Source organism: Amphiprion ocellaris, chromosome 7, assembly GCF_022539595.1.
Source record: "Amphiprion ocellaris isolate individual 3 ecotype Okinawa chromosome 7, ASM2253959v1, whole genome shotgun sequence".
NCBI classification, from domain to species: domain Eukaryota; kingdom Metazoa; phylum Chordata; class Actinopteri; family Pomacentridae; genus Amphiprion; species Amphiprion ocellaris.
This window is the reverse complement of record NC_072772.1, coordinates 945834-959028: the sequence shown is the minus strand read 5'-3', so window position 1 is coordinate 959028 and position 13195 is coordinate 945834. Positions and strand designations below refer to the sequence as shown.

Here is a 13195-nt window from a genome sequence, read left to right as displayed (position 1 = left end):
TTGCTCTTGTAAAACTAAAAGCCATTTCCTGCAAACAAACTCACAAAAAATGAGTATGCACTACCTGCCAGGCAGGAAAGGGCACAAACACAAAGTAAACAAGTGACAGGTGAAGAATGTTAAGCAGTCTATGATCTGATATTTTTCTGAGAGGTTGGTGGAAGGAACCAGACCTTAAAAGACCCGTAAATATTAGACATATCTGTCACGTAAAGCCATAAATGGCCAGAAACACCAATGACACAACTCCACTGAGAGGCTCGTGTTGTTGCTCTTTTCAGATTGGCAATAAAACACATGGCTATCTCATTCTTTTTACAAGACTAAAACCACTTTCACTGCACAAGTTCCAGCAAACACTAAAAAAGGGGGCAAAAAAAGACCAAATAAGAGGGTATCCACGCTAAATGTTCATTGCAACGCAGTGTCAACAACATCGTTGTACTGTGCCGACAAACCAAATACATTTATTTGCAAGAAATAATTACATAATACTAACCTGATCCCCCTTAAAAGTTGTAAAATCATACCTGTGGATTTCCTAGTTTGTTCATCTTTTCACTGATACTCTGTAGTATAAAACACACATTAATGGAACCTTTTGTGATGTTTTGTCCGGAGAGCTATTATGGGTCTGAATGCAGTTCAACGTTAGCGAATATTTCCTTGTATCCATTACAACTTCACATGATGAAATCAGAGCAGTTTTCTTTTTACTCTTTCTGTACAAAATAGCTTAATGCAGCTTTAAATAGAAGCTTCAGTTCATTTACGATCCAGCAGACATCATCATCATTCAGTGGATAACTCTCACTATCATTGCAGGCAATTTAAAGTCTCACAATGGATGTACGAGCAAGAAAAATACACATCTCATTGTGCTTATGTGTGTGAAAAGAAGGGAATGAGTCGTACCATGCGACCGGTCCTCCATGTGTCCCAGAGTTTCGATCTGCTCCACCAGGTCATTGGAGTTCCACTGACTCATGCCCAGCAGAATGGCGCTCTTCCCCTCCATAACATCTGCTGGGACACACAAGTACACACAGAGGAGTAAGGCAGTGTAGCAAAGGCAAAATCCAATTCTTTCTCTCTGCATATCAACTCATTGTTTCACGGTCTACTTCTTTAACACCATTAGACTTCTTCTCAGGACTTTGACTGGCACCTCATGTTAACTTTATGGCACCAATAGGACAGATAGTTTACAGCTTCGCCCTCAAACTCAACCGACACAGTCCCGATGCTTGTGCCATTTGGCCGCGGTTTCATTTGAAATCGGCTTGCCAAACGTACACTGCTGTTGGTGCCAAGTGAACACACAGTCTAATATGCAGCAAGCAAACTAAACAACAAAATGCCAAATGACGGCCGACAACAAAGTCCAGTGGCTTGTGATGCAGGTTATGAATGGAATATTGTGCTGCCTTTTGGGCTTGAATGATGCTTACACAGGTGATCCGCTTAACATTTGATCCCTTGCAATTTTCACCGATTCAAGATGCTCAGATGGAAAAAGCATATAATAGAAGAAACATGAGGCCAAAATGCATTGATGGGACTTTATTTGAAAGGTAGCATAGCCAGATCTATCTTGAAAGTGCTGTGTCAGTGCTGGAGAATAGTGTGGCTGCACCTCATTATCATTCTGCTATAGGAGAGAAATCACTATGGCTAATTCACTTAAAGAACCAAGCAGGCCTGTCTTCTTGCACAATCTAAATCCTCGACAAAACTTGCCATTTTCAGCATCTGAGTTGCTACTCTAAGGTGAGTGTTGTTGTTTCCTGTTGCTCAGGGAAAGGGGAAGGTGAGTTAGACTATCTGAAAGGAAACATACTCTTGTTGAAATTGTGCTTGTTGTGGTTAAAACACAACCTAAGCTGCTTCACTTCAAACATGGCTTTGCCTATAATAAGTCATATCCGAATAACAATTCTGCAACATTCACAATACTACACCTTCATTTTTGGGACAATATTAACACATTCAAGCCTGTGGATTATAAATACTTTTATACATTTAAAAACTCTGTGTATTATCAATTTTTCTACATATACAAGAATCCGTGCAATATCAGTAGTTTCATACTTCTGTGCAAAATAGATCTGTGCAGTGTTAGTACTATTTGTGTGCAATTCCATGGATATGTGTATATTTCCCACATCAGGAATTTGTCCAATCTAAACATCCACATCTGGAAGAACCAACACGTCTGTATATTTGTTGTTTATTTTTATTTCTTTACTGGTGTTGTTTACATGTTTGTACTATCCCCTTTGCTGCTGTAAGGCTGCATTTTCCTGCTGTGCATTCAATAAGGGCTTATCTTATCTTATTAATAACAAGGACTGCTTCATGCCGCAACTATGCAAATCACCACATATCTTCTATGTTTTTTTAACCGCTCTTGCATGAAATTCCAGATCTCAAGGCCGAACACATGGGAGTTCAGTTCAGTTCATTTCTGTAAATGTACAGAACTGCTGAACTGGAGAAAATCTACCCATGTGTAGCACGTAAATATTGATAAGGTCTAAACATGTAAATGTTTGTGCACAATGCTGAAGTGGCCTACCAGTTATTTGTCTGTTTTTAGCAGTACAGCTTCTTCTCAAAGAGAGCTGCTAGAAGTATAACCATGGCGGGGATACTGCTGTAAGCATAAATACCCCACTGGCTCAAATATAAGATGATATTCTTTACTAGAGATTAGGTTTGAAAAGTAGGTCGTCTTATTATTGAAGACAAGACAATTATGTGTTCATAACATCAGATATTGTTTCTGAACAGAGGAAGCACTAAGCCCACAGGAATCAAGCTGGAATGTGCAGCGTATATACAATTTCTGGAAAATAAACGGCTATAGAACGGTGAATACAGTTTCTGAGCATCACATGCCTCTCAGAAAGATCAGGAATTGATCCACTGGGTACAATAATATTTGGAATGTCGTAAAGGACCCATATTATTATTGTATTTTATCCTGTTCAAGTGTGCGGTGGAGCAAAAAGAAAAGTCTTGCATGCTCTCAGCTGGCTGGATAGCACAAGGACCCTACAGCGCATTCAGTCGACAGTACTAAGTAGGGATTTTCTGGTCATTTTGTGTTAGTACTGGAATTCAGACTGCTAGTACCAGGAGTGGCATTAGACAGCACGTGTGACTCTGACTTCTCCTCTGTTCATTTTTACAACCCCACCAATATAAAGTAGGAATGTATTAAGCTATAAAGAAATTGATACCACCCAAGCTTGGCTCACACTTCAGAACATGGCGACAAACAAATTGGTTCAACAAACATGAAGAATCAAACAGACTGTCAACACAAACAGATTGGTCACACCATTACTTGAAAGAGAAAACATATTCTTCCAGAATCACAATAAATTACAGTCAAGCTTCCTTGTTCAATTAATTTGCTCTCCAATACTTTGAAGCCCTGTAACCTGTGAGGGACTATTACTGACATTTTGGGTGCACTAAATTTCACAATTTCCCATTAAATTATGAAAAAATCTCACAAAACTGTAACCTTAATTACAACTTATATGGTTGGCTGACGTCTATTTTTTCTTGCTCTTTGGGCTGTGGTTTAGGAGTCTCTAAAATCAGAATGGAAAGCAGAGCCTTATCAGACTCCTCTGCTATGGAATCAGCTCCTAGTTTGGATTTGAGAGGCAGGCAGCCTCTTTAACTTTCAATATTAGGCTTAAATTTTTCTTTTTGATAATGCTTATGGTTAGCTTCTGCATGTCCAGGCTGCTGGGGACCTTCCCATGATGCACTGAGAACCTCTCTTTGACTTTCCTCTTTTTTTTCTTTTCCTGCATTTAATGAGTCATGGAGTGATCAGGAAAGGTTCCAAATGGCAGGCAGGTTGTGGCAACAACAAAAAAAACTTTTAATGAAATTTACTGAAAGGGTTAACAGAGGCTGGCAAACAAACAGATAGTGCCTGGGGAGTCCAGGTGAATGAAATCCATGATTGAAAAAGTAAATCCAGAAAACACAATCAAAAACATGGGCCAAACAGACGAAGAAACAAATGGGCTGGCAGGTTGGTGAACAAGGGAGACGAACAGAATTCAACAAACTAAAGGCACAAACCGGAAGGAGATGAGGAACTTAAAGAAAACCAGCAGGTGACCTCAAGGGAAGCAAACATAAAGCACTGGCAAAAAACAGGGGAAGATGCATGACTGTATATAGAGAACTAATTAGCAAACAAGACACAGCTGAAAGTAATGAAAGTGGGACAGAGAATCAAAAAAGGAGGGAAAACATTCAAAAGGGTGGAAGAGCAGGTACTAGAGACACACAAAGTAAGTAGCTTCAAAATAAATCCATAGGAAACTGAAAATGAAAATTGAATTCACACTGGACAAATAGAAAGACACAAACAGTTAAACACAAGAGACACAGGAGGGGATCTCACAAAACAAAACTCAAACCATGACGATTTTTAATGTCACCTTTTTATATGACTAACTTTGTATCTTCTATGTCCTGTAGTTTTGTGTTTTGTCCACATTGCAGGTGTCTTTGGCTGTGGAGCTTCACACTTCTGGTCATTATTTAATCCCTAGTTAATTGTTCTCTTTGTCTGTTAACCTGTAATCTCAGGCAGATGGTTGCTTCCCTGAACCTGGTTCTGCAGGAGGTTTAAAGGGGAGTTTTTTCTATTCAGAAGAAGTTGCTCAAAGGGAATCTTTGGGTGTTGTAAAGCCTTCGTCTATCTATGTAAAGTGCTCTTAATTGATTTATGTAGGGAACTGGTGCTATATGAATCAAATTGAATTGAACTGCACATTCTCTTGCTGTACTATACTGGAGTTGTTCTTTAAAACATAAATCACCACCCCATTGTCATGATAAATGACAAGCTCTGTTCTGTCGAAGAGTATATGAACTCAGTCAAAAAGACAAGCCAGACGCGCTGTGTGGTTCAGCACGACCAAAACAGTTGTGTACTCGTCTTGTCATCCCAGACAGTGTGCGATGGGATGAGTCATGCAGCAAGGAACCCCTACGTGACACACTTCTCTCCTCTCACACTCCTGCCTGGCAGCTCTGACAGACTCTGACGCCAGTTCTACACGGCCTGTCCATTTGGATCACCAAGCGGCCGATCCGCTGGTCACAGTTTGTATTTCCCTATCTGCTCTTACTCCCTCTCTTAGGGTGAACCCTCTACCTCCTCCTCCGATGAAACGGCACTGATCTGAATATAATGAGACGAGGAAATAACACACACACATTGCAGATTCAAACATACACAGACAAGCACAAAGAAAATGGAGAGGAGCGAGAAAGAGGCATGTTTCTGATCTGAACAAAGCACTGCAGCATGTAAGGAAGCCTGTGTTTGGACAAAGGGAGAATACAAAGCAGGCTTTACACCACATTCCTTACGATGCATCTTTCTGAATCATCTCCTGGAGGGAGAGCTGAGCCGTAATGCCTACAGCCAAAACTGGAGCTCCTCTGAGCAGCAAAATGTGCCTGAATTGAATACAAAAACTGCTTGCATTAAAATTTGCAGTGCACAGAAATCAGGTGCAGAGTAATGCAATGCATAAATAAGCAAAGCCACTAAATCTGCCACATCTCCTGCTACTGGGATATGCGGGGAACAGCAAAACCAGATTTGAACAACAGTCAAAGAGAGAAACAGAAGTGTGAGATTTGCCTGCAGCTGACAGCCCCGAGGGAGAAAAAAGAGATTTAGAAACATCCCTCAGCCTGTCAGCTCACAGTGAGTTAGTGTCAGAGTGAAAGAGAGAGGAAATAGATGCTGCGATTGTTAAACGATGAGGAAACTGCCTCGATTGACCTCTACCAATCCAATATTTAAGCAGCTCTCCGTTTCTTGATCTCATCATCATGCATTTGATGTAGCAGTGGAATTACCAAAATGCTACTTCTGGCTTTATTTTAGGCTCATTCAACTTCCGATGACGCACTATGAAAATGAGATTGCTTAGGGGATTATCCAGAAAAATGGCATAAACAGGATGAGTCAGGTAAGTACTGAAGGCTGCTGAAGATGGATGCCATTGAAACAGCACAAATGAAGCTCACAAGCAGCCCATATATATGTAATCGTATGTATAAAAGTATTTAAGAGCTGTAGTTTATTCATAAGCAGTATACCAACTAATGTTTAATGCTTCCACACTGGTGCAAAAAATGAGCACATGTACTTACAGTGTTCAGGTATTTTAAGCCGTGCTAGTGACATGGATTTGGGGACTTTGGTCTAGCTGGATTGCCGTGGCATTTGGTAAAGATAAACACGAAAAAAAACATGCAGGTTTCTGCAGATTTCACACAGGGAGAGCTGAGCAGTAATGCCTGCAGCCAAAACAGAAGCTCCTCTGAGGAGCATTTTTTGCTTGTCAGATGATCATACCCAGAGGATGAAGCATACAGACTGTGGTGATCCACTGACAATTCCTGCAGTGTCACCAGCAGGTGAAAGTGTTCACTTATCCTGTGAAATATCTCAATAACTACTGAATGGATTCTGGTGAAATTTTGCAGAGACACTTAAGTAGTCCTCGGGATGAAGACTTTTAATAGCTTTGGTGATTCCTTTACTTTTTATCCAGCATTATCATCAGGTCAAAATTGTTTTGTTCAGTAGTTTTGCTCATCAATCTCAGTCCAAGTTCTTGAATACTGGGTGTCTTTTCCTACAGTCCCTAGAATGCTGATGTACAGCATAAGTATCGAAATAACCACTGCAGTAATAGCAGCCAGGTTTGAGAGAGCGATTTTGATGCAATACAGTTTCAAAAAAGGTTTTCACCATGCTTTGAAGTTTTCCCCTTTTATCGCTTCCCAACATTGAATCATTGTCAGTTGTCAAGAATTTACAACAAAGTATCCGTTTGTGTCGAAGCACATACATGTAGTGCATCCTTTGTTGCATTCATTTTACCCTGTATCTTTACAAGCCTTCCAGGGCTGTTGAGGAGCATCTCTAAATTATGATGCTGCCACCACCATGCTTGATGGTGGGCATGGTGTTTTTGTAATGATATGCAGTGTTTGGTGTCCTTCAAACAAATCGTCTAGTCTAAGATCCATATGACCAGAGAAACTTTTCATGTTGACTTCATTGTCTCTCACATGCCTTCTGGTGAAATCTAGTTGAGATACAACCAGCTTCGTTCAACAGTGGCTTTCTCTTTGCCAGTCTCCTATAAAGCTGTGACTAGTGAACAACAGACAACATTTGTTGCACATACCGTCTCTCTTATCTCAGCTGCTTAAGCCTTCTTCAGAGGAGTCATAGGTGTCTTGGTGGCCTCACTCACTAGTGTCTTTCTTGGACAGTGACTCAGTTTTTGAGGAAATTAAATTGACTATAATTTGACCAAAAAAAGCAATTAAAAGAAAAAAAAACTTCCAAGAGGGCACTGTTTATTCACCACTTTAGCTGATACCAACCCATTTAAGTCCACCTAAAATCCCATCCCTTTTTACAGTCTAAAAAGGTCACTGTCTGTTTTAAAGTGCTGTAGATTGGCAACTAATCAGCTATCAAGTCTGTAACCTGGCATGAGTGGTGGACCTTTTCCTGGTGAATGTTCCTTTGGCCACTTGTTAAAGCCAAGGAGCAAGACGAGATGCATTTACGTTTGTTATGACTCTGTATCTGTGGTTTCTGTGCTGTGCAGCAGACAGTGCAACTGTCAGCTCTGTCTGTGTGGGAATGCTGACGTTCCTGATTTAATGAGCTGTTTTCACATTAGATCTCCCTCTATATAGACGGATACTGGAATAGAATAGTGTAGTATTTAAGTTAGCGCAAAAGTGAATCATGTCAATCAAATTATGCAACCAAAAAACATCAAATATACAATTCTCCCTTGTGATTTCAGATATTTTTCTGAAAGAAAAACTCAGGACAAATGCACTACAGAGCAGATAAGTACTCTCTAGCAGACATATAATGCAGTTTAATGGAAAATGTTCCCAGACACCCAATGTTAATTTTGTTAATGATCAAAGACCATAGACAGTCTATGCAATGGGTTGGGCTTAGGGTTGGGGTTGATTATTAGTATTTCTAACATGCTACACTAAGATGGGGAACATGGTAAGCAAAACTGCAAAACACAAATTTTCTTTTGCGGGGTGGTTGGGGGAAAAGTCATTAACATTCATGAGGAAAGTGCTACTTCACTGATGGAATGAAGATGTGAGGTGTCTGACTAAGGTTAGAGTAAGATTGTGGAAGTTTGTTTAGGGTTAGGATAAGAGCGTCAGGGTCAGAAAATCAAAGGCAGAGGAGAGTGCATGCTAAACATCACTAAGTCATTGTGAATGGGCTGTCATGCTTACAAGAGCAGTTCACATTCCATGCTTAAAACCACATTTATTGCCTTTTGTTTAAATTTTTATGTTGTTTGTGATCGTTACTTTTTATCCTGCTGTTTGACAGTCTTTTAGTACATTGGTTTAAAATCTTCACTATACATTTTTTAAGAGTTTTGTCACATGGGACATTTGGCAACACAGTTAGAAACAGCTTTTTTATTGAGTGCTTCAGCAAGCCTCAACATTTCATGCAAAAAAAGACAACTCATGTATGTACATATATATGGCCTATATAACTTTTTATATGTGTGATGGTTTTTTTGTATTGTGTTTATAAATCTTCAACATGTATTACTGCATTTATATTTCATTTATTACTTGTAATGTCTTTGTTTTATCCTAAATTTCCTTTTAAATTTAGTTATTACCACTGTGGAGGATCATTAAAGTCATAACTCTTCCGGTATGTTCCCACAAAGAAAGTACATTGTATATTGTGCGTCTGTTTGCGTTTCAGTGTCAGTAGAACTCTGTGCAACAGATTATATAAAACTGGTGCAGTGCAGCAACAGCCTCATTGGAACTGAACCCAGCTGCTGCACTGATTAGCACACCATTAACTAGAGACAGAGAGACGGAATCAGTGAAATAACCGCCTGCTGGGACTAGTCTGGAATAAAAAACATCTGAGATTCTGCCACACATGGTTCACATCCACTCCAGCAATCCCAGTGATGCCTCAGAACACCTGGAGGTTGAACTGTAACACCAGAATGTGACAGCAGCATCATTTTTGCTGGTTAAAAAACAACTCTTGTCTAAGAAATCATATATCAGATATGGATTCCTGCCAAAATCTCATCAACTATTCTTGGGTCCAAGGTCTAGTGGCCTAAAACATTCCTACCCCGTCTGCTCATAACTTTTTAAGGTAAGTTGTTAAAAATGTGCAATGAGGAAGCATAAAAGTATCGTTAATAGCAGGCATAGACAGACTGAGCAAAATGCACCTGACTGATAAATCTATCCATTAGAAAAATACCGAAAAACTAGATAAAATGCACCTCTGAGTTGCTATGCTTTTAACTTGTACATGTCACGCAGCTGTAAGATTAAAGGGAGTAAAAAGCAGCGAGGTGCTAAAAAGGATTTCTTTAGAGATGAACACACTGTCATTCTTTTACTAACAGCTCAAACGAAAGAAAGAAGAATAAATGAGATATGCCTCATGGTGTCTGTGCCGTTTCACTGCTGTCTTTGTGAGGAGCCGCTTTATTACCAGATTTAACAAGTGAGGACATTTTCGGAAAAAGGTTTTGTCTGGTCTTCAGGCTGTCTGAGTGCTAGAAAGACTTAAGGCAAGGAGCTGGTGAAACCATTATGTCAACATGGGGACTCATGTTGTACAAGTGAAAATAGGCCCATGCAGCACATGTTTGCAGGCGTGAGGACAGACTCTTAAGTAATCTGCACGGCAAACCCTTATCTGCTGCTGCCACATCCCCTTGTGATTTTGTTTCTTTTGTGCTGCTTGAAGAGATAAAAACGCTGTAATCAGCCAAGATACGGTTCAGCTGAAAATGAACAAAAATGCAAATTAAAATGGAAATGAATGAAATCTTTGGAGTTTCTTTTAGCTCAGGTCATGGATGTAAACAATAATTTCCCATCTTAAAATGCTCATTCGCATCCTTTCCAAGAGATAAATGAGAAGTGCCACTCGCATAACTGGAGCCACACAGGCAGCTCAACTAAATTAGCATAAAAACTGCAAACACAGGAAAACAGCTAGATTTGCTCAATCCAAAGGTTAAAGGATGTCTCTGAACAGTCACTAATTAGCACGCTGTAACTCGTTGGTTTAATCCTGAACTCGTGTCATGACCATGAAGACTGAAATATATAAAGTTCTACAGAAACCTCCAAAAAAAAAAACTTTTTTACTCTGTTACATTTGGACAGAACAAGGTTAGGTGTTTCTCCGTTTCTTTATTCTAAGCTGAGTCACCTGCTGGCTGTAACTTCATATTTATGGGCAGACATGAGAGTGGTATTGATCTGTTTTTCCAAAATGTCAAACTATTCCTTAGAAAAACATGTCCTGCTATTAGTTTTCACTTGCTTATGGATTGCAATGGCAGCAACCTAAGCAGGGTGTTCCAGACATCCTTTTCCCTAGCAACATTTCTGATTATTCCTGTGGGATCTCGAGGTGTCCCCAGGAGACAAAGGAGTTGATAGGAAGTCGCAGAGAAGGCGTCTCACTGAGATGCTGAAACCACCTCTGCTGGCTGCTTTCAATGGGAAAGAGCAGCCAATCTACTCCCAGTGTCTGACCTCTTCACCCTGTCTCTAAGACGCAGCCCCCTATGGAGGAAACCCATTTTGGCCACTTGTATCCACCACCTCATTCTTTCGGTCACTACACAGAGCTCAGCGACTATAGATGAGGGTTGGAAAGTAAATTGTTTGGTAAATCAAGAGTTTTACTTTCCAGCTCAGCTCCCTCTGCACCACAACGGCTCCGTACAGCACCCATATTATTGCTGACGTCACACAAATCCCTCCATTTGTCTCACATTTCATTTTCCTGTAACTCTTGAACAAGATCCCAAGGTACTTAAACTCGATTGCTTGAGGCAGCAACTACAATCCATCGTTTTCCGACAGAGAATCATGGCTTCAGACTTGGAGGTGCTGACTTCCTCCAGCCTGTTGCAAACCGCCTCAGTGCGAGCTGGAGGTCCCAGCTTGACGAAGCCAACAGAACCACGTCATCTACAAAAAGCAGAGACGCGACTCTGAAGTCCCCAAACTGAGATCCTGCCCATGAAAATCACAGAAAGGATCAGAGACCAGAGGTAACCTTGGCAGACTCCAACACCCAACGGAAACATGTTCTGCCAAGAATACAAACACATATAAAACTGAGATGGTGTAAAACACAATTTCTCATGTCGTGGTATGAGTATACTGCTGGACCAACTTCATCAACAGATTTTCTCATTTAAAGTCATTACAGATGTGCAAACCTTAGAAAACATGAGCAAAACAGACTTGGTTTTTAATATGCCAACTCAGGGTCACTTTAGTTTAAATCCACAAGTAGCACAGACTGATCTACAGCAACATGGAAAGTAAATAGACGTCCTATTTGCATACAAACACAGTTTACCTCCAGTGGCAATTTATTACTGCATTAAAGTGTGGGAGCAGCCAAAACCATGATCATCCTTTCAGGCTCGATCTGTCAATTCGCCTCATTATTTAAATTCATGTCATCACATAACAAATCTGGATTAACACACAGCAAATCTGTCAACAGCTCACATCAATAAACAATGTGGCAATCGAGTTGGCATTCACTTTAGCAGCCCGAAGGCACATTCGCTCCTGGTAATAAAAAGAGTGCATTTGTGCACTAACTCATGTAGTTTTTAATGCATAAGAGAAAAACTAACGTTGAGTGGTTAGTAAACAGTGCATTGCAGTGTATATTTTATTAACTATTTTAGGTCTGTTTTTTTTTAGTGTGTGTATTTATGTGCAAGAAAGGTAGCTTTATCATTTCCATTATACAAATGAGTGGAATTTATGTAATTCTCTTGATGAAGTAAAAATAGTAAATGAAAGCATTCCTGCATAAAAACCCTGCTGCTACCATGAAAGACCTGAAACCCTCCACTGAAAAATCCATTACGCTGATACAGATATACGTTCATGAGATGACACTGCACAGAACATTCTGTGCTCCAGAAATACATTTTTTTCCACGATTTAACCAATTGAAAAATGGATCAGCTGTATTTGTCCAACTATCAGGGATGGAAGGTGAAGAAATTCTACTTGCTGCAGCTTCTCTATATTACATGTTCATATGGACATGAGATAGCCGAGGAATCTCAGTGCTGTCCTCACAACTGTTATCCCCAACCCAAAGCATATCAGGAATTCTATGGAAAATGCAAACATTTTTAAGAAAAAGACAAACTTTCAAACCTTTTTCACCGAACTGGTAACAGAGACATGATACCATGGGCAGGCAAAAGTCATAAAATGTGAACAAATACTAAAAGGACTTTGCAGTATGTAGGCATGCACAAGTTATTAAGGAGAAAGGCCTTGTTATTAATAAGTCATAGTAACATGAAAGAAAATAAATGCATGATGTTCTCCACAGGAAGCGGTTAAAAAGCCCTTTTTTGTATTGGCTTGCTAAAAGTAAAACTTATCGTCTTTCTGCATGTGGCTTCCTCACCAAGTGACAAGCTTCAAATAATTCAACTGTAGAGAATTCAGAGAAGTATCTTTGAATAAACCATTAAAACAGAAATTTTAACCTTTTCCTCAGAAGAGTGCTTTGGATTTTTCATCTCCTTCTCATAATGTGAGCTTCAAATGTCTTCTTATCTCCTTTCTTTCATATAAGAGCTTCTGGGTCTGGATTGTAGATAAACCGAAGATCTACCTGCCACTGCTGGAAAATGGGCGTTTTGTGATAGCGGAGGTGGCTCTTGAGACGGACAGGTCATGGAGCAAGTTGTTATCTTCACTTGGATCTTTTTGAGAGGCTGCATGTCAGCTTGAGACTCTCCGTGTGACAGCATGTTACACTTCTGTTTTTATCGTCACCGCGGGCCACCACAGGAGCCTGTGTTCATGTGGCAAACTGATTGTGTGTTCCGTTGTGTTGTTGGTGTACATGTGTGGGACTGTGCTAGAGGCAGCTGTGCACATGTCAGAGGAGTTGATCAGCAGAGATGACGGCATCAAACCATCCAGCAAACAGCTGTGTTGCCTCCACACCGTGTCGCACAAACCCTGGCTGACACACAACAACATGAGCTGAAGGAAACTCAACCTC

At 40.2% G+C, this 13195-nt stretch overlaps 1 protein-coding gene across 3 annotated transcripts in view; it reads right to left on the bottom strand.

Annotated features, from left to right (window-relative positions):
* The window catches only part of pitpnm3 (PITPNM family member 3), a 109840-nt gene that overhangs the window by 65009 nt on the left and 31636 nt on the right, over nt 1-13195 (bottom strand). For 2 of the 3 annotated variants that reach the window (XM_023272056.3, XM_055012250.1), the window contains exon 3: nt 916-1026. In XM_023272056.3, the coding sequence (XP_023127824.1) occupies nt 916-1026 (111 nt within the window). The remainder of the gene's footprint in view (nt 1-915; nt 1027-13195) is intronic. The other variant, XM_055012251.1, reaches the window with a different exon arrangement.